Source organism: Orbicella faveolata, unplaced genomic scaffold (assembly GCF_042242905.1).
Source record: "Orbicella faveolata isolate gen_17 unplaced genomic scaffold, um_ofav_v1 contig_34, whole genome shotgun sequence".
NCBI classification, from domain to species: Eukaryota; Metazoa; Cnidaria; class Anthozoa; order Scleractinia; family Merulinidae; genus Orbicella; species Orbicella faveolata.
In genome coordinates, this window is record NW_028301563.1 from 25297501 (window position 1) to 25322120 (window position 24620).

General features: G+C 41.1%; 1 protein-coding gene across 1 annotated transcript in view; it reads left to right on the forward strand.

Moving 5' to 3' along the window:
* LOC149105433 (uncharacterized) overlaps window positions 1-13063 on the forward strand; it is a 20837-nt gene extending 7774 nt beyond the window's left edge. Inside the window, exons 3-6 of the mRNA XM_089272354.1 lie at window positions 10858-10920; window positions 11912-12001; window positions 12390-12461; window positions 12894-13063. Coding sequence (XP_089128480.1) covers window positions 10858-10920; window positions 11912-12001; window positions 12390-12461; window positions 12894-12972 — 304 coding nt within the window. The 3' untranslated portion in view covers window positions 12973-13063. The remainder of the gene's footprint in view (window positions 1-10857; window positions 10921-11911; window positions 12002-12389; window positions 12462-12893) is intronic.
* The last annotated feature ends 11557 nt before the right edge of the window (window positions 13064-24620 follow it).

Genomic DNA, 24620 nt, shown 5'->3' on the forward strand with positions numbered 1-24620 from the left:
CGCGAGTTGGTTATGATCACTTCATATCCAACAAGGTCGAATGGAATAATTGTTTTAGTATATTCTTAATCGGGTTTTTGCCGCCGATTTTTATTTCAACAATTTTACAGAGCGGAAAATTTTTAAACTTGGCGCACTGTTTTCCATATAAGGTAAAACTCCGACTAATGGCTCATAGTCGGAGTTTTTGAGCCAATCAGAGAGCTAGAAATGCAATAGTCGGAGCTGAGAATATACTAAAATACTATAACCTTATTCAGTGATGAAATGAATGTTAACGGCGTCTAAATGTAAATGAGGTGTTTATAAGAATGTGAGGAACTCGCTAGGGAATAATATAAATTTCCTTTTTCTTCTGATCAACACTGCGAAAAAAATATCGTTGTAGCTGTTTTCGTTAATTTTGAATGAATTTTCAAAGTTTGTCAAATTGCCGTTTTCCACGTTCACGACCGAGGAATAGCGGAGAATTGGACGAGTTGGTTTCTGAGGTCATTTCGGGAGTAACAATATTTTGTCTCTGAGAAGAATATATGCGAACATGCGATAGTGTGTATCAAAATAGTTGCAGAATGCAAAAAAAAAAATGTGTTGTTGGAGAGTGTAGCAATACAGGATGCGTAGGATAGAGTATTCCTCTTCAATACCTCTATCTCGATGAAACTCGACCAGAAATGAGACAAAGACCAAAGAAGTGGGCTGATCTGCGCGAAGCTAAGGCCGGGAAGCCATCGAGGATTTCTTCGATCTCAGGTTCGCCGCCGACATATAAGCCATGAAAACCTTTGGGATTTTACAGTAGGGCACTGTAAAAACCTAAAAATTTTCATGGCCTGTATATTCTTCTCTATCTCTAGTGGAAAGCTTGACATTGTCATGGTTCTGCATAAGACAAGAATTTGGATTAAGCTGGAAGCGATCTGACTATTCCGACTATTCTGACTATTCCGAGAGCAAACGATCCCCTGCGTCCCGGACGAAGCTATAGATGAGGAAATTATAAGGTAGATTAAACGCGTCGCGTTTTTTGTACTCGAAATAGAGACTTTTCTAAACGAAAAGTAAACGAAACCTACGTCCTATAACGAAGCGATCGAGATTGTTGACGCTTTGTACTGATGAACTAGCTATGTATTTGTAGATTTTAATAAAAACACGCGCACGCCGGAGGTCGTAATTTGGCAGTGTTTCTCAATGGCCGTTCCGAATAGAGAATTGTTTTGTTTTTTGAGCTTCGTCTTTGAGGAACGAAGTATATCTAAATTACAAACTTAGAATGAACCAAGCATGTAGAAATTTATGAGGAAAGTGAAACAAACGATTAAGGTTCGACTCTATAGCTACCGACGGAGATTGAAAGAAGAATGCGCTTGTCAGTCAACCGAAACGCAAACTAATTAGTCGAGAGTTCCCAGGCTATTAGCGTACGTAAAATGGACATTTTATTCAAAATAGCAGTTAGTAGAAATGTATTTATTTACGTTATACTATACTGAACCTCTTTTCAAGATCTTGTCGAAGGATTTTCCATGATTTACCAGTACGAAATATGCAAATTTGTCATCAGGTCACAGTTTTTCACTATACCGACCGACCATAAGCCTGCAAATAACAAGGTTATTTTTTTTCCCTGCAGTAAAGTGGTTTCACAGATTACAAATGGGTTTGTTTGTTTGTTTGTTTGTTTGTTTGTTTAAAAGCTAGACCGAGCACAACCGCGTGATTAGCCGATCAAATTCGAGGATTTAGGAATCCGGCCTGCTCAGATGCTTGACAAAAAAAATAACAACTTGTATTTCGGAGGAAATTAATGTTTGAATCGAAAAATGTTTTGCTTCTTCTTCTTCTTCTTCTTCTTTACAATCCGAAATCTGCACGATCCGAATAGTCAAATTACCAACTCTTCGTGTTCACTGATATCTTTATAACTCTTTAAGAGCTTTAAGTTAGACGTTTTCAACCATTATTATACATTTTAATCACCATCTGTCTTCTCATTGGCCAAAAGCCTACAGTTAATTATGGGAAACAGCGCAACCTACAGATTATTCACTAATCTGCTAACAAATTAGTGAATTATCTGTAGGTTGCGCGCGCAATGCATAATTTCCAAGGAAACTGTCAAGTTCACGGACAGCGAAGTAAGAACATGGCTAGTCGAAATTAAACCGTGTTCGGTGCGATAATGCGATTGTCGTTATTTTCTTTAAAACAATGTGAAACAATTATTAAATTCGGTTTTTGTGATATCCGGAATAACCAAGGTCGATCTCGGTTACTGATAACACTTACCTCGACCTTGATTATTGCGGATGTCACAAAAACCTCGCCCAATAATTGTTTCTTATTTGCACCTTTATAACCCGAATGGACCGGCAAATTGTCCTGGTCCTGATCCTAGCCTAAATTACAATGCGGTGCTTTCGACTGGCGAGCCGAACTTCGAAATGGAAAAAATATATATATATCGTAGCCGTCCAAATCGTAGCTAGACTCCAAACTGTAATGCCAGATTATACAGTTCTTTCGCTTAAAAATCTTGTCCAGTTTCGATAAAATATGAATCACAAATAACCCCAAAATGTTTCCACGTCACTAGTAGCCCGACAGAGATCCCACTTTGCGCGGTCGTGAACATAGAAATTACATATTCAAACGCCCGTAGAAACGCAGGGATTTTATCAATGGACATAATGTTTCGCAGAAGTAATGACAGAAACGTAAACTAGAATATTTTAATAAAGGAATAAAACTTTCGGGGTTAGTGGCACTTTAAGATAAAAGAGGCGCTGTATATTAAGTGGGAAATTCTAACTCTAAACCGACAGTTGAGGCACTTAGATTTGTCTCTTTCTTTTAAATTCTTTTTCATTTTTTGTTTATTTCACTTTTTTTTATTCTGTATCACTACCGTTGGCGCGCGCGCAGCGTTTGTTCCCAGGGTATTCCCACATTCAAATTGTTAACGTAAATTTTATGGCGTAATTCTATAACGCAATCAGTATACCGTGAAAATTCAAATGTACAACCGTCGAACATTTGCAACTGAGGATTGCATAGAAATGTCGAAAAAGGTTCTGTAAAATGAAAAAATGTTGTTTCCTTTTTAATAATTCTTGTTCCATAATTCTTAAGTAAGGCCCTGTGTACAATGAGATAGGTTAACCCTAGTGCTAGGGTTACCCTAGTGCTAGGGTTACCCTAGTGAGAGGATTACCCTAGTGCTAGGGTTACCCTAGTGAGAGGGTTACCCTAGTAGGAGGGTTACCCTAGTAAGAGGGTTACCCTAGTGAGAGGGTTACCCTAGTGAGAGGGTTACCCTAGTGAGAGGCGTTACTCTAGTGAGATGGTTACCCTAGTGAGAGGGTTACCCTAGTAACAGGGTTACCCTAGTAACAGGGTTACCATAGTAACAGGGTTACCCTAGTGAGAGGAATACCCTAGTAAGAGGGTTACCCTAGTGAGAGGGTTACCCTACTAAGAGGGTTACCCTAGTGAGAGGGTTACCCTAGTGAGAGGGTTACCATAGTAAGAGGGTTGCCCTAGTGAGAGGGTTACCCTAGTGAGAGGGTTACCCTAGTAAAAGGGTTACCCTAGTAAGAAGGTTACCCTAGTGAGAGGGTTACCCTAGTGAGAGGGTTACCCTAGTGAGAGGGTTACCCTAGTGACAGGGTTACCCTAGTCAGAGGGTTACCCTACTCAGAGGGTTACCCTAGTCAGAGGGTTACCCTAGTCAGAGGGTTACCCTAGTCAGAGGGTTATCCTAGTCAGAGGGTTACCCTAGTCAGAGGGTTACCCTATTCAGAGGGTTACCCTAGTCAGAGGGTTACCCTAGTCAGAGGGTTACCTTAGTCAGAGGGTTACCCTAGTCAGAGGGTTACCCTAGTCAGAGGGTTACCCTAGTCAGAGGGTTACCCTAGTGAGAGGCGTTACTCTAGTGAGATGGTTACCCTAGTGAGAGGGTTACCCTAGTAACAGGGTTACCCTAGTAACAGGGTTACCCTAGTGAGAGGAATACCCTAGTAAGAGGGTTACCCTAGTGAGAGGGTTACCCTAGTGAGAGGGTTACCCTACTAAGAGGGTTACCCTAGTGAGAGGGTTACCCTAGTGAGAGGGTTACCCTAGTAAAAGGGTTACCCTAGTAAGAAGGTTACCCTAGTGAGAGGGTTACCCTAGTGAGAGGGTTACCCTAGTGAGAGGGTTACCCTAGTGACAGGGTTACCCTAGTCAGAGGGTTACCCTACTCAGAGGGTTACCCTAGTCAGAGGGTTACCCTAGTCAGAGGGTTACCCTAGTCAGAGGGTTATCCTAGTCAGAGGGTTACCCTAGTCAGAGGGTTACCCTATTCAGAGGGTTACCCTAGTCAGAGGGTTACCCTAGTCAGAGGGTTACCCTAGTCAGAGGGTTACCCTAGTCAGAGGGTTACCCTAGTCAGAGGGTTACCCTAGTCAGAGGGTTACCCTAGTCAGAGGGTTACCCTAGTCAGAGGGTTACCCTAGTCAGAGGGTTACCCTAGTCAGAGGGTTACCCTAGTCAGCGGGTTACCCTAGTCAGAGGGTTACCCTAGTCAGAGGGTTCCCCTAGTAAGAGGGTTACCCTAGTAAGAGGGTGACCCTAGTAAGAGGGTTACCCTAGTGAGAGGGTTACCCTAGTAAGAGGGTTGCCCTAGTGACAGGGTTACCCTAGTGAGAGGGTTACCCTAGTAAAAGGGTTACCCTAGTAAGAAGGTTACCCTAGTAAGAGGGTTACCCTAGTCAGAGGGTTACCCTAGTCAGAGGGTTACCCTAGTCAGAGGGTTACCCTAGTCAGAGGGTTACCCTAGTCAGAGGGTTACCCTAGTCAGAGGGTTACCCTAGTCAGCGGGTTACCCTAGTCAGAGGGTTACCCTAGTCAGAGGGTTCCCCTAGTAAGAGGGTTACCCTAGTAAGAGGGTGACCCTAGTAAGAGGGTTACCCTAGTGAGAGGGTTACCCTAGTAAGAGGGTTGCCCTAGTGACAGGGTTACCCTAGTGAGAGGGTTACCCTAGTAAAAGGGTTACCCTAGTAAGAAGGTTACCCTAGTAAGAGGGTTACCCTAGTGAGAGGGTTACCCTAGTGACAGGGTTACCCTAGTGACAGGGTTACCCTAGTCAGAGGGTTACCCTAGTAAGAGGGTTACCCTAGTAAGAGGGTTACCCTAGTGAGAGGGTTACCCTAGCAAGAGGGTGACCCTAGTGAGAGGGTTACCCTAGTGAGAGGGTTACCCTAGTAAGAGGGTTGCCCTAGTGACAGGGTTACCCTAGTGAGAGGGTTACCCTAGTAAAAGGGTTACCCTAGTAAGAAGGTTACCCTAGTAAGAGGGTTACCCTAGTGAGAGGGTTACCCTAGTTGGAGGGTTACCCTAGTGAGAGGGTTACCCTAGTGAGAGGGTTACCCTAGTGAGAGGGTTACCCTAGTGAGAGGGTTACCCTAGTGAGAGGGTTAGCCTAGTGAGAGGGTTAGCCTAGTGAGAGGGTTAGCCTAGTGAGAGGGTTAGCCTACTGAGAGGGTTACCCTAGTGAGAGGGTTATCCTAGTGAGAGGGTTATCCTAGTGAGAGGGCTACCCTAGTGAGAGGGTTACCCTAGTGAGAGGGTTACCCTAGTGAGAGGGTTACCCTAGTGAGAGGGTTACCCTAGTGAGAGGGTTACCCTAGTGAGAGGGTTACCCTAGTGAGAGGGTTACCCTAGTGAGAGGGTTACCCTAGTGAGAGGGTTACCCTAGTGAGAGGGTTACCCTAGTGAGAGGGTTACCCTAGTGAGAGGGTTACCCTAGTGAGAGGGTTACCCTAGTGAGAAGGTTACTCTAGTGAAAGGGTTACCCTAGTGAGAGAGTTACCCTAGTAAGAAGGTTACCCTAGTGAGAGGGTTACCCTAGCAAGAGAGTTATCCTAGTAAGAGGGTTGCCCTAGTGAGAGGGTTACCCTAGTGAGAGGGTTACCCTAGTGAGAGGGTTACCCTAGTGAGAGGGTTATCCTAGTGAGAGGGTTACCCTAGGGAGAGGGTTACCCTAGTAAGAGGGTTACCCTAGTGAGAGGGTTACCCTAGCGAGAGGGTTACCCTAGTGAGAGGGTTAGCCTAGTGAGAGGGTTAGCCTAGTGAGAGGGTTAGCCTAGTGAGAGGGTTAGCCTAGTGAGAGGGTTATCCTAGTGAGAGGGTTACCCTAGTGAGAGGGTTATCCTAGTGAGAGGGTTACCCTAGTGAGAGGGTTATCCTAGTGAGAGGGTTACCCTAGTGAGACGGTAACCCTAGTGAGAGGGTTAGCCTAGTGAGATGGTTAGCCTAGTGAGAGGGTTAGCCTAGTGAGAGGGTTAGCCTAGTGAGAGGGTTAGCCTAGTGAGAGGGTTATCCTAGTGAGAGGGTTACCCTAGTGAGAGGGTTAGCCTAGTGAGAGGGTTACCCTAGTGAGAGGGTTAGCCTAGTGAGAGGGTTACCCTAGTGAGAGAGTTATCCTAGTGAGAGGGTTACCCTAGTGAGAGGGTTATCCTAGTGAGAGGGTTACCCTAGTGAGAGGGTTAGCCTAGTGAGAGGGTTACCCTAGTGAGAGAGTTATCCTAGTGAGAGGGTTACCCTAGTGAGAGGGTTATCCTAGTGAGAGGGTTACCCTAGTGAGAGGGTTACCCTAGTGAGAGGGTTATCCTAGTGAGAGGGTTACCCTAGTGAGAGGGTTACCCTAGTGAGAGGGTTATCCTAGTGAGAGGGTTATCCTAGTGAGAGGGTTACCCTAGTGAGAGGGTAACCCTAGTGAGAGGGTTAGCCTAGTGAGAGGGTTAGCCTAGTGAGAGGGTTAGCCTAGTGAGAGGGTTAGCCTAGTGAGAGGGTTAGCCTAGGGAGAGGGTTAGCCTAGTGAGAGGGTTAGCCTAGTGAGAGGGTTACCCTAGTGAGAGGGTTATCCTAGTGAGAGGGTTACCCTAGTGAGAGGGTTACCCTAGTGAGAGGGTTACCCTAGTGAGAGGGTTACCCTAGTGAGAGGGTTACCCTAGTGAGAGGGTTACCCTAGTGAGAGGGTTACCCTAGTGAGAGGGTTACCCTAGTGAGAGGGTTACCCTAGTGAGAGGGTTACCCTAGTGAGAGGGTTACCCTAGTTGGAGGGTTATCCTAGTGAGAGGGTTACCCTAGTGAGAGGGTTACCCTAGCGAGAGGGTTACCCTAGCGAGAGGGTTACCCTAGCGAGAGGGTTACCCTAGTGAGAGGGTTACCCTAGTGAGAGGGTTACCCTAGTGAGAGGGTTAGCCTAGTGAGAGGGTTACCCTAGTGAGAGGGTTAGCCTAGTGAGAGGGTTACCCTAGTGAGAGGGTTACCCTAGTGAGTGGGTTACCCTAGTGAGAGGGTTACCCTAGTGAGAGGGTTACCCTAGTGAGAGGGTTACCCTAGTGAGAGGGTTACCCTAGTGAGAGGGTTACCCTAGTGAGAGGGTTACCCTAATGAGAGTGTTACCCTAGTGAGAGGGTTACCCTAGTGAGAGGGTTACCCTAGTAGGAGCGTTATCCTAGTAAGAGGGTTATCCTAGTAAGAGGATTACCCTAGTAAGAGGGTTACCTTAGCACTCCCACATTTTCCTTTTGTCTTTGTAGAGGTGTTTACAATGCAGCTAGGGTTACCCTGCCACTAGGGTAAGCCTAGTTGAGCACTAGGGTCACTCTGGAACCAGGGTTATCCTACCTGCCCTTTAAACGCTCTGTTAGGGACAACTCGCCTATCTAGGGCAAAACATATATGATAAAATAAAATATATGTATCAAAATATATATCAAAATATATATGATAAATCACCGGTTAGCCTGCGTAGCAAGCGTTTCTGTGGGGTTTGAGAGCAAAGAATATTACCGCGCGAAAAATAGAGCGAGTACAAGAGGGGGGATGGGGAGGGGAAGTAAGGAAGGAAACGCTTGCAGACAAACCCCTGGATTTTGAAAACCGCCCACTTGGCCTTTCATGTCGGAGTGCGCACACTGAGATTTCGTGCTGTCATCGGCTGTCATAAATTAACCAATAAAATCTTCGGCCTTCCGTAGCGGAAGTGAACTTTGAACGAAACTAAACTTTACGTGTCAAAATATGTCTGAAACAACGAGCGCGCGGTGGGAGCGGAGAAATCTCGATGAATTAAATTTGGTAATTTTTAATCAAGCTACTCAATCCGTCTTAAAGGAAGGACTGCAAGGGTGAAGTTTTAGCGCAAATCTGCCTGAAAGTTAAACTGTGAGAAGTATTCCAGTCGCGTTAGTAATCCTTGTGCTCGCATGATTCGAAATCTTGGATCACTGTAATCATTCGTTCAGGAATCGATACAAAGTAAAATTAGCAAGTCAACTCCCACAAAGGCAATTCCAGTAAAGAAGCGTTTGCTGGAAACGCCAGATCCGCAAATCGGTTCGACTGTTATCGCTGCAATGCAAAAAAAAAAAAACAAACAAACAAACAACGGAAAGTCTCCTCGGCAAACTTTGGAATTTGGGCAGGAGATGCTTCAAACATCTTAGAGGAGAAACAACGATAATCTTGACCAGTATCTGAATAAAGATAATCTTCCCCTAGGCGACCTCCAAGTCAAAGTTGTTTATAAAATGTCCTCGTAAGAATTCCCCGCGACGAGACGACTAAATTTTTGGTAAGGCAAATATGCGACAAAAACTGGCATGCCGCAGCTAACACTATAACAAATTATTTAGAATTGTACCCAGAGGTTCTAAATGCTGTCAACAAGAATGCTTTTAATGAAATGTCGGAGTACTTTCGACAACATATTGCCTTCTAACAAGCCAGACGAAATCACTAAGTTTTCCCACGCAGTAGTGCTAATTTTCTGTCCCGTGGTTTATTATCTTGTCCTTGCCGCATGTAGCATTCAAAAAAGTGATGTTAAAATTAAAGGAACAGCTGCAAATTGTGTCGCGCTTGCTTCTGCTATAATGTGCAGGCTTCGAAAAACCAAAGCGTCGGCATTGCATTACAGGATTTCTACCGTACTGTCGAAGCTGACGACTAAATCCTCGTTCAGCGAGAAAAGTTAAAGCGTTTTGTAACCAAGCTTCGAAGGCGTCTTCCGCCTTTGTCTGGCACTCAAAGGTATTAAAATACCTTTGATCGACACATGTCAATAATATTGGACTAGCCCAGCCAATCACGAGCTCCGTTCGCGGGCGAACGGAGGTTTTCAAAATCCAGGGGTTTGTCTGCAAGCGTTTCCTTTTTTCCCCTCTCCCACCCCCCTCCTTCTTTTTTTTTTGGTTCTCGCCCCATTTTCCGCGCAGACAAAACACCGAAAATCCCGTTCCTCGGTCTTTCTTTGCTTCCAAACCCCACGGAAACGCTTGCTACGCAGGCTAATCGCCGGTAGAACAAACGAATTGCGATTTTAAAAAAATGCATATTCATTCACAATTTGCCTTAGTTTCGCTTTGGATAGGAAAAGTTCGAATAATGACATTTTGAGACGAAATTTTTGAAATAATGTTTGTCGCTACTGTCGCTAGAATGTTCGATTACAGAATTGTTGACAGTTTTGCTATCAAATACATCCCCACATCCCCACATCCCCAGGAAAATTGCTGTCTAAGATTTGAAGTTAGTTGAGAAATCGAAATGACTTAAGTAGAACTGATAAACTACGTAATACAAGTGTAAATAGGTTTGGTAATAAAATTAATATCGGTTGTGTCTTAAATTAAGCGTGACCGGCTAGAGTTATCCCGGGTAGTAGGGTAACCCTGCCTTGCCTGTAAACGCGGGTTGTATTTGATCTTCTTGCTTGGGTAAACCTGACACTAGGATTACACTACCTGCTTGTAAACAGGGCATAAAATAACCAATTTCGGCGATTATTATTGTTGCTTTAATAATGCTTGTTGGGAAACACAAGTTCGAAATTAAATAAGCATGAGCCCTTCGTGCCCTCCTCCCCTTTTGTTGTAGGCTAATAGGTTAAGTAATAATAAAAAAAGTAGTCAAAAAATTAAAGCGATCCCATAAATTGGGGGAAAAAAAGCTACCCTAAAAAACAAAACAACGAAAAGTGTTCGATAAAAGAGACTACTCATACTAATTAAAGAACGAGTACTAACTGAAAAAACTCATTATACGACTACGAAATAAACCTTTTTTGTGATTGGCTGAGAGCACGCAAATTAATCGTAAATTTTTAATTTGCACTACAATGCAATTTTGAGAGAATTTTCAAATATCACTTGAAGTGCAAATCCTCAATTGCACTGGCATTCATACGATAACCTATACTAATTAAAGAGCGAGTACTAATTAAAGAGTGAGAGATACTTAGAGATTCCAATATAGCGCATATCAACATTTATTTCCTCATTTTCGAGAATTTCCAAGAATACTTTCTTCAACTCTCGTTTGAAGGGTGTCCTCATTCAGAATTGTTAGCGATACGGGCAGGTTCTTCTTCCCGTTTTCTTTCCTACATTTTCTCCCTTTAAAGAACCCTACTTGCCGCTACTGCGGCTACCGTTATTGACCTAAAGGGGCGGGGGGATGACATTTATATTTTTTCTCGAGATTTGAGGAAAACAAAGTCAAGCAGTTTTCAGAAGGACCATCCATTGACTTGTTTATTCTTAAGTTAAGCAAAGTAAAAAACTGAAAACTGCGCTTTTCCTTCTGCACCATAAAATTTAGCAATCAGGGCCTGACTGTCAAGATCTAAGGAGAGAGCGAGGTGCACTCGGTTATAGTGGAATTATGTCACAAATGCTCCATTTGAAAGAGTCGAAGCTACTATAAGTTACCAAAATATTTTTGCTAAACTCTGGTGTTGATTTTGCTTTTGTTTTTCCGATTTTTTTTCTTTCTCATTGCTGTTGCCGTTTTTTCGATCTGCAGAGATCTTTCCTACAACGAAATTGAATACTTGCCGCAGAATTTCTGCAAAGCGTCGAGTATTTTGTAAGTATCTTTACCTAAGAGGAGCTTTTATAGCATAACTGAAGTAGACTATGTGCTTTGATTTGCTATTCGCGCTGTCCCTTAGTAAGCGAGCAATAGGGAAACAATTGTTAACTACAAGTATGTTAAAAGATGACCCATAGAATGACTATTTTCGTCGATTTCTAGGAGTTTGCAGCATAACTCGATAGACATCATTTCAAATAAGACGTTTACCACTTATGCTCAATATCTGTATGTATTTCAAAGCAATATATAAGTATCAAATGTATTTTTATTATGTTATTATTATTTTTATTTTTTTTTATGTTCAAAATTTTTTACTAATAAAGGTCTAAAATAACCAATTTACAGTGACAGGAAAAAAAGTAGGGTTTTATATGCTTTTCAATTAGAATTACCCACACAAAAAAAATATTTTATATGTGAAGAATATCTTAGAAACTTCTGCATAAGCACCAATTCCTCTGCCCTGTTTTGTTGCTGTTAAATACATAACTTTATTGCTCGGCATAGAGCGTTTTTCAAACGCAGCCTTGAATAAGGAGAACAATATATTAAGATCACATGCTAAGAGGGCAATTTTCCTTCGAACACGGTGAACGAGTGAAATCCTCTGAGAAACCCGGCCATCTTTAATTGCTTAATCTTTTTAGAGGAAAAATTGTCAAAGTTTTAGAATAGACCATCAACTGTCATTCCATCAAGCGTAATCAAAAAAGAATTAAGTTACATTTTAAATTTACAGTAACATTTTTGCTGGTACGAAACATCGTTGCTGAAAAAGTATTTTTTTTATTCTACTGAATTTTGTATAATCGCACATCTGTGAGCGTTCTGCGGAAGTAAAGAAGTGCTTGAATAAATTAAGGTTCTTGATAACTGCAGAAGAAAATAAAACTCCATCCTAACTCCAGATGAAACTAATAGTAAATTATACACACAGTCCCCTTATCTTCTCCTTTCGTAATCTCATTTTCTTAACCTTTAGATTTGTGTTTGGAAACGGATTGAAAAATATTCCTTACCGAGCCTTCTATAATGTGTATACGGACCGAGTTAGCCATGAAGAACAGATCATGTAAGTAATGAGAAGTAAACTAGTTGAATTTACAAAGTAAACGGCACCGTGCTAACTATTACTGGAACAAGATTGCGAAAAAACGGCATCGAATGATTATATTCTTTATCGCTTGGTGTACTTTGGCTTTCCTTTCATCGGTCGAGAGCCCACGACGTGACCTGCAACTGATAACTGCCTGCTGAAAAAAAGATGCATAAGTAACAATGTTTCTTCTTCTTCTTCTTCTTATTATTATTATTATTATTATTATTATTATCATTATTATTATTATTAATTTGAAAAATAGCTGCACAGCGTTGGCATACAATATCCAGCACACCAACTGAACATTTAGCTACTCGTTGTGCTTGTTTCCTATCTTATATCCTTCCTGTTATTGTTCCAGAATGTTGTCGGATAATCCAATAGAGACAATCGAACCAGAAGCATTCAGGCGTGGCGCCCCTCATCTACTAATGTAGGTTATTTCTTAATGCACTTATATCAGTATTATATCCAAGATGACTAGACCACTTGGTTCGACATGAAGTGGTAAAAACCGAATCAGTGAGCCATCAATCCAGAACTGTTTTAATGACATGCTGGTCATGCAGGTTCATGAGGCTTTCATGAGATGCATCTCATGTTGGTAAATTCTACGTGAATCAGTACACTTAATATTTGTTCTATATTCTCGAACCTTAATTAAAAAGTTTACATTTAGATAATTTAGTTAAATAAGGGTCCAAACAACAAGTATTGCAACACGAAAAAACAAGGTTTTAAACAAAAAAGACCATTAGTTGATAGCCTTTACGAGAAGATTTTGCAATCTTTCAGTGCTTTATAAACGATTTTGTATTTTACATTGCAAATATTGTTTGCGCTCTGTGTCCCTTTATTTTGACAGATATTTGCTACGGACGAAGCTGAAAATACTGAACCTTGAATCAGTGATCGGCCTTGGTGGCCTAGATTCTCAACTGTAATGTACCCAATATTTATTTACAGGAGGAGGCTTTTGTGTAACGTTTTGTACCTAAAAACTACATATATGGAAATAAAACCTAGAGTATTTAAGGCAGTTTTTAAAGAAATTCCTCCAGCTCAAGTCCATAACATGGACAGATGACGTCATATGACTTTTATAAACAAAAGGTGGCTCAAAACAGCTTCCAGCACTTTCCAAGGTTTAGATTTTGACAGGTCATTATTCGCACTCTATACAGCATGATCCGACCAGAGACAAAAAGAAAGGCACCAGCCGAGCTAAGTCAGCCTGTTCTCAAGTTTGTGGACGAAGCCAGCCTACACGCTACTGCGCACGAACAGTCTTGAAGTTTTTCACCAGCAAAGGTACTAACCTATGCAGCACTGGACGACCAGTCGCCTGATATTTTTAATACAGATTCCCTGCTGACACAGCAGGAGTGGAAGGCCAAGACGTGAGCCTGGAAATAAGTACGATTACAGGCGTTAACAGTGTTCGCACACGGAGAGTCAACGGACTGCGCATCCAGGATATTGAGAATCTGCACAAGTTTGTTAAGGTTCTATTCGCATATTCTCAAGAGAAAATAACAGCCAGTCAAGAAGACATAGCAGCACCAGAAATAGCTGTGTCCTGGAAACATCTAGAGGAGATGGCACATCGCGTCCATAATCAGTCTGATGTAGAGATGGGCTTGCTAATTGGCCTTAATATTCCATCTGCAATCCAGCCTCATCTACGGCAAAGAAAGTGAGCGTTGGACTGAAGAGGAAATGTTCGGCTGGAAAGTCATTGGTCCTGTGTGTCTAGACAACAAAGAAGACATTACAAGGCAGCAAAAAAGCCTTCAGAACCACTGCAATGTCCCAACAAGCAACAATGTCAAAGAGGAACAAGCAGCAGTGCCAAAGACGACTCTGTAAAGTCTCCTTTGCGACAAGACACTATCTCAAAGATATAACTTCAGCCCAGCAAGTCAAAGGCATGATGCAGTTGGACTACGTATACAGTGAGCTTCACCACGCCCGAAACAATCCAGGCACCGAATAGGGTGAGCCAGTGGAGGACAAACGTTTCCGAAGCATTCTCATTACCAACCTTCACAGGAATGAAAAAGGAAACTGGGAGATGCCGCTACCTTTCAAAACAGATGACGTAATTTTGCCAAACAACCTTAGGCAATGTATGAAAAGGCTACTTAGCATAAAAAGGAAGCTCCTTAAAAATGGCAAGACACTAAAATATGACATTGCACTGAGTTAATTCAGAAGATCTTCAACAAGAATCATGCCAGACTCATCCCACCAGAGGAACAGAGGACTAACGCTGGAAAGCTGACTGGTACCTCCCACATTTTGACATCTATCACCTTAAGAAACCAGACCAGATACGTATAGTGTTCAACTGCAGTGCCATTTCACAAGATCAGTCTCTCAAGAAACAGCTCTTACAAGGACCCAATATGATGAATGGTCTAATTGGTGTACTCTCGCGATTTCGAAAAGAGCACACAGCAGTAACATGTGACATCGAACAGATATCTCATAGTTTTCATGTCAATCCAGAGCACAGATACTTTCTGTCTGAGATTTCTGTGGTTTAAAGACAACAATCTGAATGGCCAAATTTGTGAATATCACATGAATGTCTATCCGTTTGGAGCTGTCTGGCTGTTTGTCTATCGCCAATTTTGGCCTCAATCAATTGCTGAAACTGGCCAAGGGCAGTTTTGTTAAGAAGCTGCAAACTTTATGAAGAACGACTTCTATGTAGACGATAGATTAAAAGTCTTTTGCTACATCTTAAAGTGCTATTGATGTCACCAGAAACAGGCAACTGATGTGTGCATCCGTCAATTTGAGCTTACCCAATTTTGCTAGTAACAGTAAAATTGTGGTGGAAGCCATGCCCATTGAAGATCGTTCCAAAGACTTGAAGGATTTGGATCTTCGTCATGATGTATTATCTGTCCAGAACCTGGCAGCAAGGATGGCATGTTCCAGAACCGCCAGAGTGCCCACAACAGAAATGAAAAACTGAAGCAGACCAGCTCACTCTTTATACTTGACCCATTTTTTGAAAAAAGGGAATTGCTCAGAGTAGAAGGCCGCCTCCAGAAAGCCGCCTTAGCATATGAAATAAAAAACACACCGTTATTATGCCCAAGAGGAGTCACGGAACTGCGCTTCTGATCAGACAGTATTACAGTCAAGAACAAGGTCATCAAGGCTGTGGTATAACGCACAACGCCCTTAGACAAGCTGGTTATTGGATTATAAACGGACGCTCCTCTGTTTCCCACCAGCTTCGAAAGTGCAATATGGTACATTAAAGAAGGTCGAGAAGAACTCAAACGTTGGAGACTAATTTTCACCTTTCTTTGTTCCCGAGCTACACTCTTTAGAGACCTTAAATCCAATGAAGACGGATGCATTTATTACACGTATCGTGCTCAGAAGATTCATCACCCAAAGAGGCAAAGTCTGCGAAATGAGATGCGATCAGGGGACGAACTTCGTAGGAGGGAAAACTGAGCTCAATGCTGCCTTGAGATAAGTAAACACCGATTTTGTGAAGAACTTCCTCCTAACCCAAGATTGTGACCTGATCGAACTCAGGTTGAACGTGCCATCCACATCCCATAGAAAAATTATCAGATCCAGAGGCGCCTGAATCAGTCACGCCAAGTCACCTGCTTACTCTTGAAGCGAAAGTAGTTTTACCCCCTCCGGGTAACTTTTCGCGATCAGACCTTTACTCAAGAAGAAGATGGCGCAGAATTCAGTACCTCAAAGACCATTTTCAGCGCCGAATTCAACAAGAGTATTGTCTACTACAACAGAAACGTCAGAAATGGAATAATGTTAGCTCCGACAGTCAAGTTGGTGATATTGTCCTCATTCGTGACGAATCCTGTCCTAAAAACCCGTGGCCACTTGCCAGAGTAACCGAAGTCTGTCTCAGAGAAGACGGACTTGTTCGGAAGGTCCTCATCCTCGTCATCCAGTCTGTGAAAAAGAAGTTCTTTGAAAGACCCATCCATAAAGTTTGATCCTGACTTACCGCCCAAATGAAGATAAAAGCGACAACTGATTCAGACACTGATAAAAGAATCATTACTACCGGAGTGCGACCACGTCGGGAAGCCTAAACTAATTCTTCATATAGGAAAGATTAACATTAATCAAACTCTGATAACACTTTAATTTTTGATATTTGTTTATTAATTAACACTTTGAAACATTCTTCCAATGTGTAAGGGAAGCCATGTAACGTCTTCTCAGTCGTTTAGATTGCTTATTATATGGCTTTGGCTTGTGGCCGATATAACGCGCGCTCTAATTGGCTAAGAGCGAGATCTGAGCGGTCATAATGCAGCCGTAATGCCCACGGGCTGATTACGGATTATGCAAATTAGGAAGAGCCCGGTTCTGAAAATTCAAGCGCATTGAAGCGATGAAAGCCGATTAAAATCAATACGAGAATGTAAGTAGATAAAAGTTTAGAGATATTTCGTTAATAAAATTTATATAGATGACTTACCAGCCGGTAACCTTGGCGGGCACTAGTGAAAAACAATCAAAGTCTGCCTAGTCTTAAGTAAAGCTAAAATTGCTAAGTGAAAAACACCATCAGCAGATCTGTCATGCATCCTGAACAGAACACCACGAAGAAACTTATAAGTTATCATCTTAGTCACAGCAATTACCGAAGTATTGAACTCCGTCAAAGTTCTCATGAAATAGATTCCCTCGCTTTGACACAAGCAAGTGAGAATCAGCTTCCAGGATCATCAGATGTAAACAATCGGGCGGTTTCTGTCGGTATCAGTGTTTCTGATAACTGCAGACGTTCACAAGGCTTAAAAAGTTCATCTATAAATCCCAGAATGAAGAAGGCGAAGATATGTTGTCGAAAGCGAATGCGAAGATCGAGTTAAGCTTATTTTGAGCAGTGCATTCTGAAGCATTAGTATTTTCTTTCACCGAAAGACGGTTGGTTTGGACAATTTTGAAGCACTTGCTGTCTTTTCTATATGCGTTGACGTTTCGCCACAAACGTCGGAAAAACTCCCCCATCAACTTGTGGTACCACGATACTAAAATACATTTTTGAGGCTGTGACAGTCACTTTTCCCGTAAAGAAATGAGTGTTTTTAACGGAATACGTAATACAGTGGTGAGGTTCACTGACTGTGTAGTTTTGACTTGGGTTTGAGACGATGAATGAATCGGTAAACGCGCGCATCGCTGGATGTAAATTGACGACTTCCGCTCGAATGATTTTTTTTCTTTATTGATGAGCCATATAATAAACAACTTAATAAGCTCGACCGTTCGGTCGTTATGGGAAAATCTCAAACCTCGGCCTACCGTATTGACCTCGCTATCGCTCGGTCAATACGGCAAGGCCTCAGTTTGAGATTTTCCCGTAACGATCTCACTCTCGGTTATTAAGTAGTTAGTAATGCATCCCGTTATACCTTAGTTTTAGATACTTGTTGGCTTGGCAGTCAATCAATTTGTTTACTCCGTCCTCAGAAGAGGAAATACTTGATGAAATTCTTTGGAACAATAGATTCATCAGGATTGGTAACTACTCAGTGTACTACAAAGAATGGCATGAAGCGGGTGTAGAAAAAATTAGAGATATCTTCAACGGTGACACATTTACATCTTACCGAGATTTCTGCTCTCACTTTGCCCTTAAAACTAACTTTCTAACCTATTACGGTTTATGCCAAGCAATTCCATCTAACTGGATTAAAACTTTGAAAGGCAAATTACAGCCGCATTCGAAGGAACCTACAAACATGGATAGAATTCCCCTTGAGAAGCTCTCTTGCAAACTTGCTACTAACTACCTTGTTGAAAAGAAGTTCGTTTCTGCCACCGCCGAAAAAAGACTGAAAAGAGCTCATTTGAACGACCAGCAAATTTATCAAACGTACACGATGCCTTTCAAGGCCACTAAAGATATTCAACTCTCGATGTTTCAGTTCAAGATTGTACACCATGTTTTACCCACCAATGCTGCATTACATAAATTCGGTATTAAAGAGCACGACCGCTGTCATTTATGTGCTGAAAAGCAAACAATTACACATCTCTTCGTAACTTGCCCCAACGTCCAGCTGTTTTGGACAGAGTTTACTGATTGGTGGTACAGAAAAAACAATACTGTAATCACGCTCTCTGAAGCACAAATACTTTACGGCATCACAGACACCGTGCCTCTGTGTCTCGGTTTAAACCTCTGTACAATAATTGCAAAATATTATATTTACCCCGCTTCAAAAATTGAGGAAGATTATTTCTTAGACGCTTTCTTGGCTATCCTTAAAAACAAAATAGAAATAGAAACTAGCAGAGCAAAGGTGCAAGTTAAACTGTAAATATAGCTAAATATACTGCAAATTGTCGCTTTTTTGTCTTTTTTTGTTTGTTTTTTTTTGTTTTTGTTTTGTTTTTGTTTTTTGTTTTTTGTTTTTTGCAGTTTTCACTAGTTCTAGTAACCGTAGTAAAAGTTTGTAGTAATTGTCCGCGATTAAAAAGTAGTGTAACGTAAGCGGTTTAAATAATACTGTTGTTCCGTCAAGCATTGTAATTAGAGCAAGTTGTAATTAGCGTAAGTAGCTGTATTGTTGTAGTTTTATACGTAGTTTTTTGTAATTAATAATGTAAGTATGCGTGCTGTAAAAAATAGATAATTAATAATAATAATAATAAAAAAAGTTTTAGATACGGGACACTGAGTTACAGCTCCTTGTGGTAAGGAGAATGTTTCGAAACGCTTTTTTTTTGAAAGGTTTTTGTAGCTTCGTTACCAGTTTAGTTTCACCTGAAGTCCTTTTCGAGTATGTTTCTTTACAGTCTTTGGCAGTCCTGAAACTGGGACATTTGGTGAGATATCTTGTTATCTTCGATTTGTAAACCGTAAGTCGTCATAACATTGTTGCTGAATAAACGCATTGGATTGTTAAACCTATTACTCGGAAAGCTGCGTTACAGCATCCCGTTTCACACGGATGGCGTCCTCCACAGCATTTGACCGTCACCTAACGTAAACATTTGATATTGAGCATCCATGTTTTGGTCAATTGACACCTGTCAAAACAAGATATCCGCTGACCAGTTTCACGTAACCATATCGTAATCTCGAATTCAGAGCCCATTGAGATACTGCTAGTCGATTAATCTGCAGGTTCAAGTTTCCCTCCTCCCCTTCCCCCAAACAGTACTGGCAGCCCAGCAGGGATAAAGAATACTATGAAAATTAACATGCAAAAAAAGGATATTAAACAAGAATCACAAAAAAATAAAACAAAACATGGTCTGTATATTTCTATAATATCTGTAACTTGTGTAACTAGTATTGCTTTTATAGCGAAACCTTCATGGCTAATACCTGTTTTAAACAAACAAAAAATGCATAATAAACTCAACGCGATGCAAAACACTTTTATCTCCCTTCATTGTCATGAAAGCGATGCTTAGTCTGTTCTTGCTTTCTTCCTTTTTTGCAGGCTGATGGAGAATCGAACTGCTAGAATATTAAAGTTCGAAAAACGATGTACAATATACCTGTTAGTATCCGGAAATAACCTTTTTGTCGTAAATTTTGTTGAGAAGATTTAAGTAAACATTTTATCTGTATTTAAATTGTATTCAGTTTGCTACAAGCATCGAAGCGAAAAATTCTGAGTCCACAGCGGTAATCGATGTCATGACCATGCGCATCAGATGTTCTTTTCGGAATAACTTTACAATCTTTCAGTTCAATATTTTTTTGCTGATTAACGGTGCTTTCCAGAAACCCGGCGGCAGCGTGTGGATACTGCAAAATTAAGGGAACCCCAGGTGTGAAAGTTACAAGCCAGTTCCCAGTCCCCTATTAGCTTTTCAACAGTGGCAAGATTGTCACGAAGAGAACAACAATCGTGATCGAAAAAAAAAAATTGATTTAGAGTGATTAAATTAGCACAAAAAAGCCTAGCCTGCGTAGCAGGTGTTAAATGGGGAAAGAGGGGACTGGGAGAAAGGAAGAACGCCTGCTGTAACAACCCTCTTGAGATTATTTCTGCGTTCCCTGGCGAACGCAAAATTCCCACTGGATAATACTCACTGAGTATTATTAACAGCAAATGTTTACAGAAATGAAAAATAGTTCGTTAAGGCTTAAAAATTAGAATTTGCCCTACTGTTTCATATACGTAGGCCTTAGTAAAAGTACAAATGCTATGTAGTTTTTTCTTCAGATGTCTTGGTATTTCAAAGTAAAACGACATCGATTACACGTCTAGACATTAATCTAAGGTGTTGTAACTGGGCCGAAAATCGACCATTTTCCATCGGTTCGCAAGTGACAACTATAAAGCGCAGAAACGTTGTAATACCACCAACGTAATGCAGAACTATTACTTGTCCAAAAAAGCACAATTTCAAGAATATTGGATTAATCTAATTAGTTGGCGGTAAACAAATCCAAAGTGTTCTACAACGATGAGTTAATCAGTCGGTGAAAAGAATTGTTATTTTGATCATGATCATGTGCCGTGTCTTAGAATTAGAAAAGATTTTAAATTTTAATCATACTACTAAGATAGGTCTCTCAGTATATGTAAAGTTTAGTTTGAGCAAATGATTAGGAACCCGTCAAAAAATTATTCAAATCATACACAAAAGCATTAAAAACACGCGAGCAGTCGAATGCATGACCAAAAGTACTACCATTGTTTTTGTCATTACATCGCTTCAATTCAAAATATTGCGAGATTATCAGGGTCACTTAAGCATAAAACAACATAAATATGTCCAACTAAGCTCGGATATCGTGTCTTGACTGTCAAACAATATTCTTTACCCGAAATTTCAACGGTGTTCCATTAGGTTTGCATAACCTGTACGCATTGGTCTGGTGAATTTGAATCTCAAAAATCGCTCAGTATTACCCAGTTCCTATGCAGATGTTCTTGCGTTTTCCGTTGTGTTGTTCGGTCTAATCGTTCAACCTGCTTTCAGGCAGAAATCCCCAGTAATTGGCAATAACAAGTAAGCCGCCATCTTCGATCGCTCCGCGTTTTTTGTCCAGCATAAGTCTTCGCACACAGGATAGGGGTGGGGTTGGGATTATTGCCGAAAGAAAAAGCGTTAGAATTTTTCCAATATCTCGATGTTAGTTCCAACGCAGGGCCTCCGTTCTTAGGCAACGCGATAAAATGCTACACACTAACCAGATCTTTCTGGCTTAAAATTCAAACAAAGAAAAGTGACGATCTGTTAAAAGCTCTGAAATCCCGACCCTCATCTCTATGTAAAAAAATGTTGTAACGCACGATCAGCACATCTTGACAGACGTCTTCAAAATGGCAACCCGAAAGTCACATATTGAATGACGCTTTAGTAGTTACTACTGGCTGAAAAAGCGACAAAAATAACACAGGTAGATGACACATACAATAATGCATATATGGTAATTGGCAGTAATTGTTTTTCTCCTAAGTCGGATATGAGCGTTGACGAGAACGCCGCTGAAAATATGCAGGGAAAGAATTAGTTTGCGAGATTCAGGATATTAGAAAGACGATGAACATGTTATTGTTATTATTATGTTTATGTTATTTATAGCTTGGTAATGCTGACGTTTCGAACTGAAGAAATATGCTAGTACAGCGATAATAGTTTGGTCACGCACTTGATAGCCGCTGGCGTGATTTTGTGTCTTTTGTGAACTACATTGAATAATTTTTTGACGAGTGCCTAATCATTTGCCCAAACTAAACTTGACATTTAATGAAAGACCTATCTTAGTATAGTTGGATTCTAAAATCTTTTGGAATTCCGAGATATGGCACATGATCAAAATGACAATTCTTTAACCGACTGACTAACTAAACGTTGGAAAACACTTTGGTTTTGTTTATCGCCAAATCATTAAGGAATAGTTCTGCAATAAGCTGGTTGTGTTACAAATTTTCCTCGCTCAACAGTCGAGATCGGAAATACGAATGGAATGAAAATGGGTGATTTTGAGTCCTGTTGGAGCTCGCGAAATTGATTCTGAAGGTTAGATCGAAAATGACGTTTTTCTCGGAGAGACAAAACTGTTTCAAGGAAAAAACTCAGCCTCTTTGCACTCTTGCTAGAGGACATGCAGCTATATGCAAAGACGAGAGAATTTGAGTTTTCTAGCCTTGCTGAATAAATTTGATTTTTTTTGTGTGTGGACATTTCCTCTTAATTGTCAGTTGCACAATCTCATCAAAAACAGCTAACAATAATCGCAAACGAAAATGCCTTAGCAAGGGCTTTGCGAGATGTAAATCTCTTCAGTGCAGCCTGAGAAAATTTACGTAAAAACCCGAGCAAGGGTCGGTCGTGACAGCTCTTCTAGCCAGAAGAGCTGTTTCTAGCACTTGTGCCTGCAGAACACGGGGAAACTCTAATTTATCAAATGCTTCTTGCTAAGAACTGAACGGAAAAAGCGTCAAACCTCGTCATTGCGCCTTTAAAAAGTATCTTTGAAAGACCTGTTGAGGGTAATGGAATCAATGGGGTTTCTTACTGTCGATTGCACCAATTTTGCCGTGTTATTCGCCAATGCGAATTTAAAATACTGGCTATCTTCCACTGCCTCGCAGTTCGTAGCCAAAGCAGTTATAACATTGTTTTAAGGCAATTCTTCTGAAATGAAAGTGACAATAGAGTTTTGTTCAAACTTTGTCCACTGAATATTTATCATATTATAGGAACCTAAAAGAAACCTAGCCTGAACACGCAATCGGATTCCATCGGCGCCAAACTATTTGTTTAAACAAATATGTTAATGAACAGTCACACCTCTCACCGCATATATAACACTGTTGAACCGTTATTTTCTTGTCACTTGATAATGATGTCATGACGACATCGAAACGTTGTGTAAAATTTCTATCGCTCATTTTTATTTTGAAATGTTTATCGAAATTTAATCTCCTTCGAATATTATAACTTCAATTTTGAAATAAAAAACCGGGGTGCCCATGCTCATTAAGGATCAGTGAGGCATTGAAAATGCCCCATTTTGGCATTATTTAAGACTTATTATAAGAACGCATTCCCAGTAATTGTAAAATCTTTGTGAACCCAGACTCATAAGAACACGCATTAAACTACAGTCAATACATTGTGTCGAACACAAATAAACATTTTAAGTTTGATTCAGGCAGAAAGCTAAATCCTTGATTAAAAATTTGAACCAAATTTCTTGACATGGTTACCGACTGCAAAATAGAAAAGACCACAGTGCGTCTGCTATTTTTCTCATTTATTCAATTTTCAGCAATAGAAATTAGATCAGTCTTTTATCACGCAAAGCTTATGATTAGTTGATTACAATGACTGGAAAAAAAATTGGTTTGCCCGTGCTCGTTGGTGAGCTGGAGCCATTTTTCAACTGACAGAGCTCAATATCAAGGCAAATCCGTCATGTTTTCAATATGCGCGTGCACGAGCGCGCGCTAATGATGCCATAAATTATGCGCAGTAAGGATGCGCAATGCAAATGTGAGGAATGGCCTTACAGCCGTTTTAATAACACACCCTAATTCTGCTGCCTTGTTGCATGCCAAGCTCCCAAACTTGACTATAAATTAGAATTCACTGATCATTTTCCGCTTGGACTCTCCCCATGACTAGAGTATCGTTCATGTCTCACCTTAAGCCCCTCTCTTACAGGCAAATGTTTATCCATCCTCTTTTTGAAATATTTCGGGGCCGTTGATATTCTTAAGGGCGGAATCTTGAATATAAAAAGGCGAAAGACCACAATGACGATAGCTAGCTTGGCACTTTCTGGCTTCAGGACTATCTGGTTAAACCCTGGCTAAGCATTGAGCTTGGAGAATACCCATTCAGTTCCTCTGTGAGACCTCCTAATAATTCTTTGACAGTTGGCTAGTAATAGCCAAACGGACCAAACGGGCTGCTTGGTTAAGCTTAGCGTGGTCAGCGGATATCGTGCCCCGCCATCAGCCTCGGCACTATCACAATCGACGAACACATTTCTTCTCGTCTGCTGATCCAATAGCGTCACATTGTAGCCCTCATTCAAACTCCACTTGCAGATTTTTCAGAAGTGGCTATTATACTTTCCTTGGAGTGGTCAGGCAAAAGTGTATGGATCTTTCTTCAGATGTTTTTGTGCCCGCCCTTTAGATTGTCTATAATGAGCGGCTGGTTTATAATGTCTTCCTTTACCTCAGATAACAGGAGAAGGCATGCGGTGGACTGCTTTGACACTGCGTCCCTGGGATCTTATGAATAAGGCCAAGACTTTTGTTGGCCGGTATTCCGAGAAACAACTTGGATGCCCCTCCAACTACGTGTACTCATTATTTGACTTCTGTTTCATCTAGGCTAAGGTTCATGGGTGCACATCCAAGAATCGCCTAACAACATCTCCTGCCCGACAAATTATCTGTCCGATTCTGACAGCTTTTTATATAACACCTTGTAGATGGATTTGGGAGTCATGGATACTTGAGCTCCTGTGTCAATGCAGCACGTCAGCTCCTGGCCTTCTATTTTGAGCTTGAAATTACATCCTTGGTTGGATGGAACGGTTTGAGAATGGAAGCTGGTTCTGCTACGAATGTGTTGAAACAAG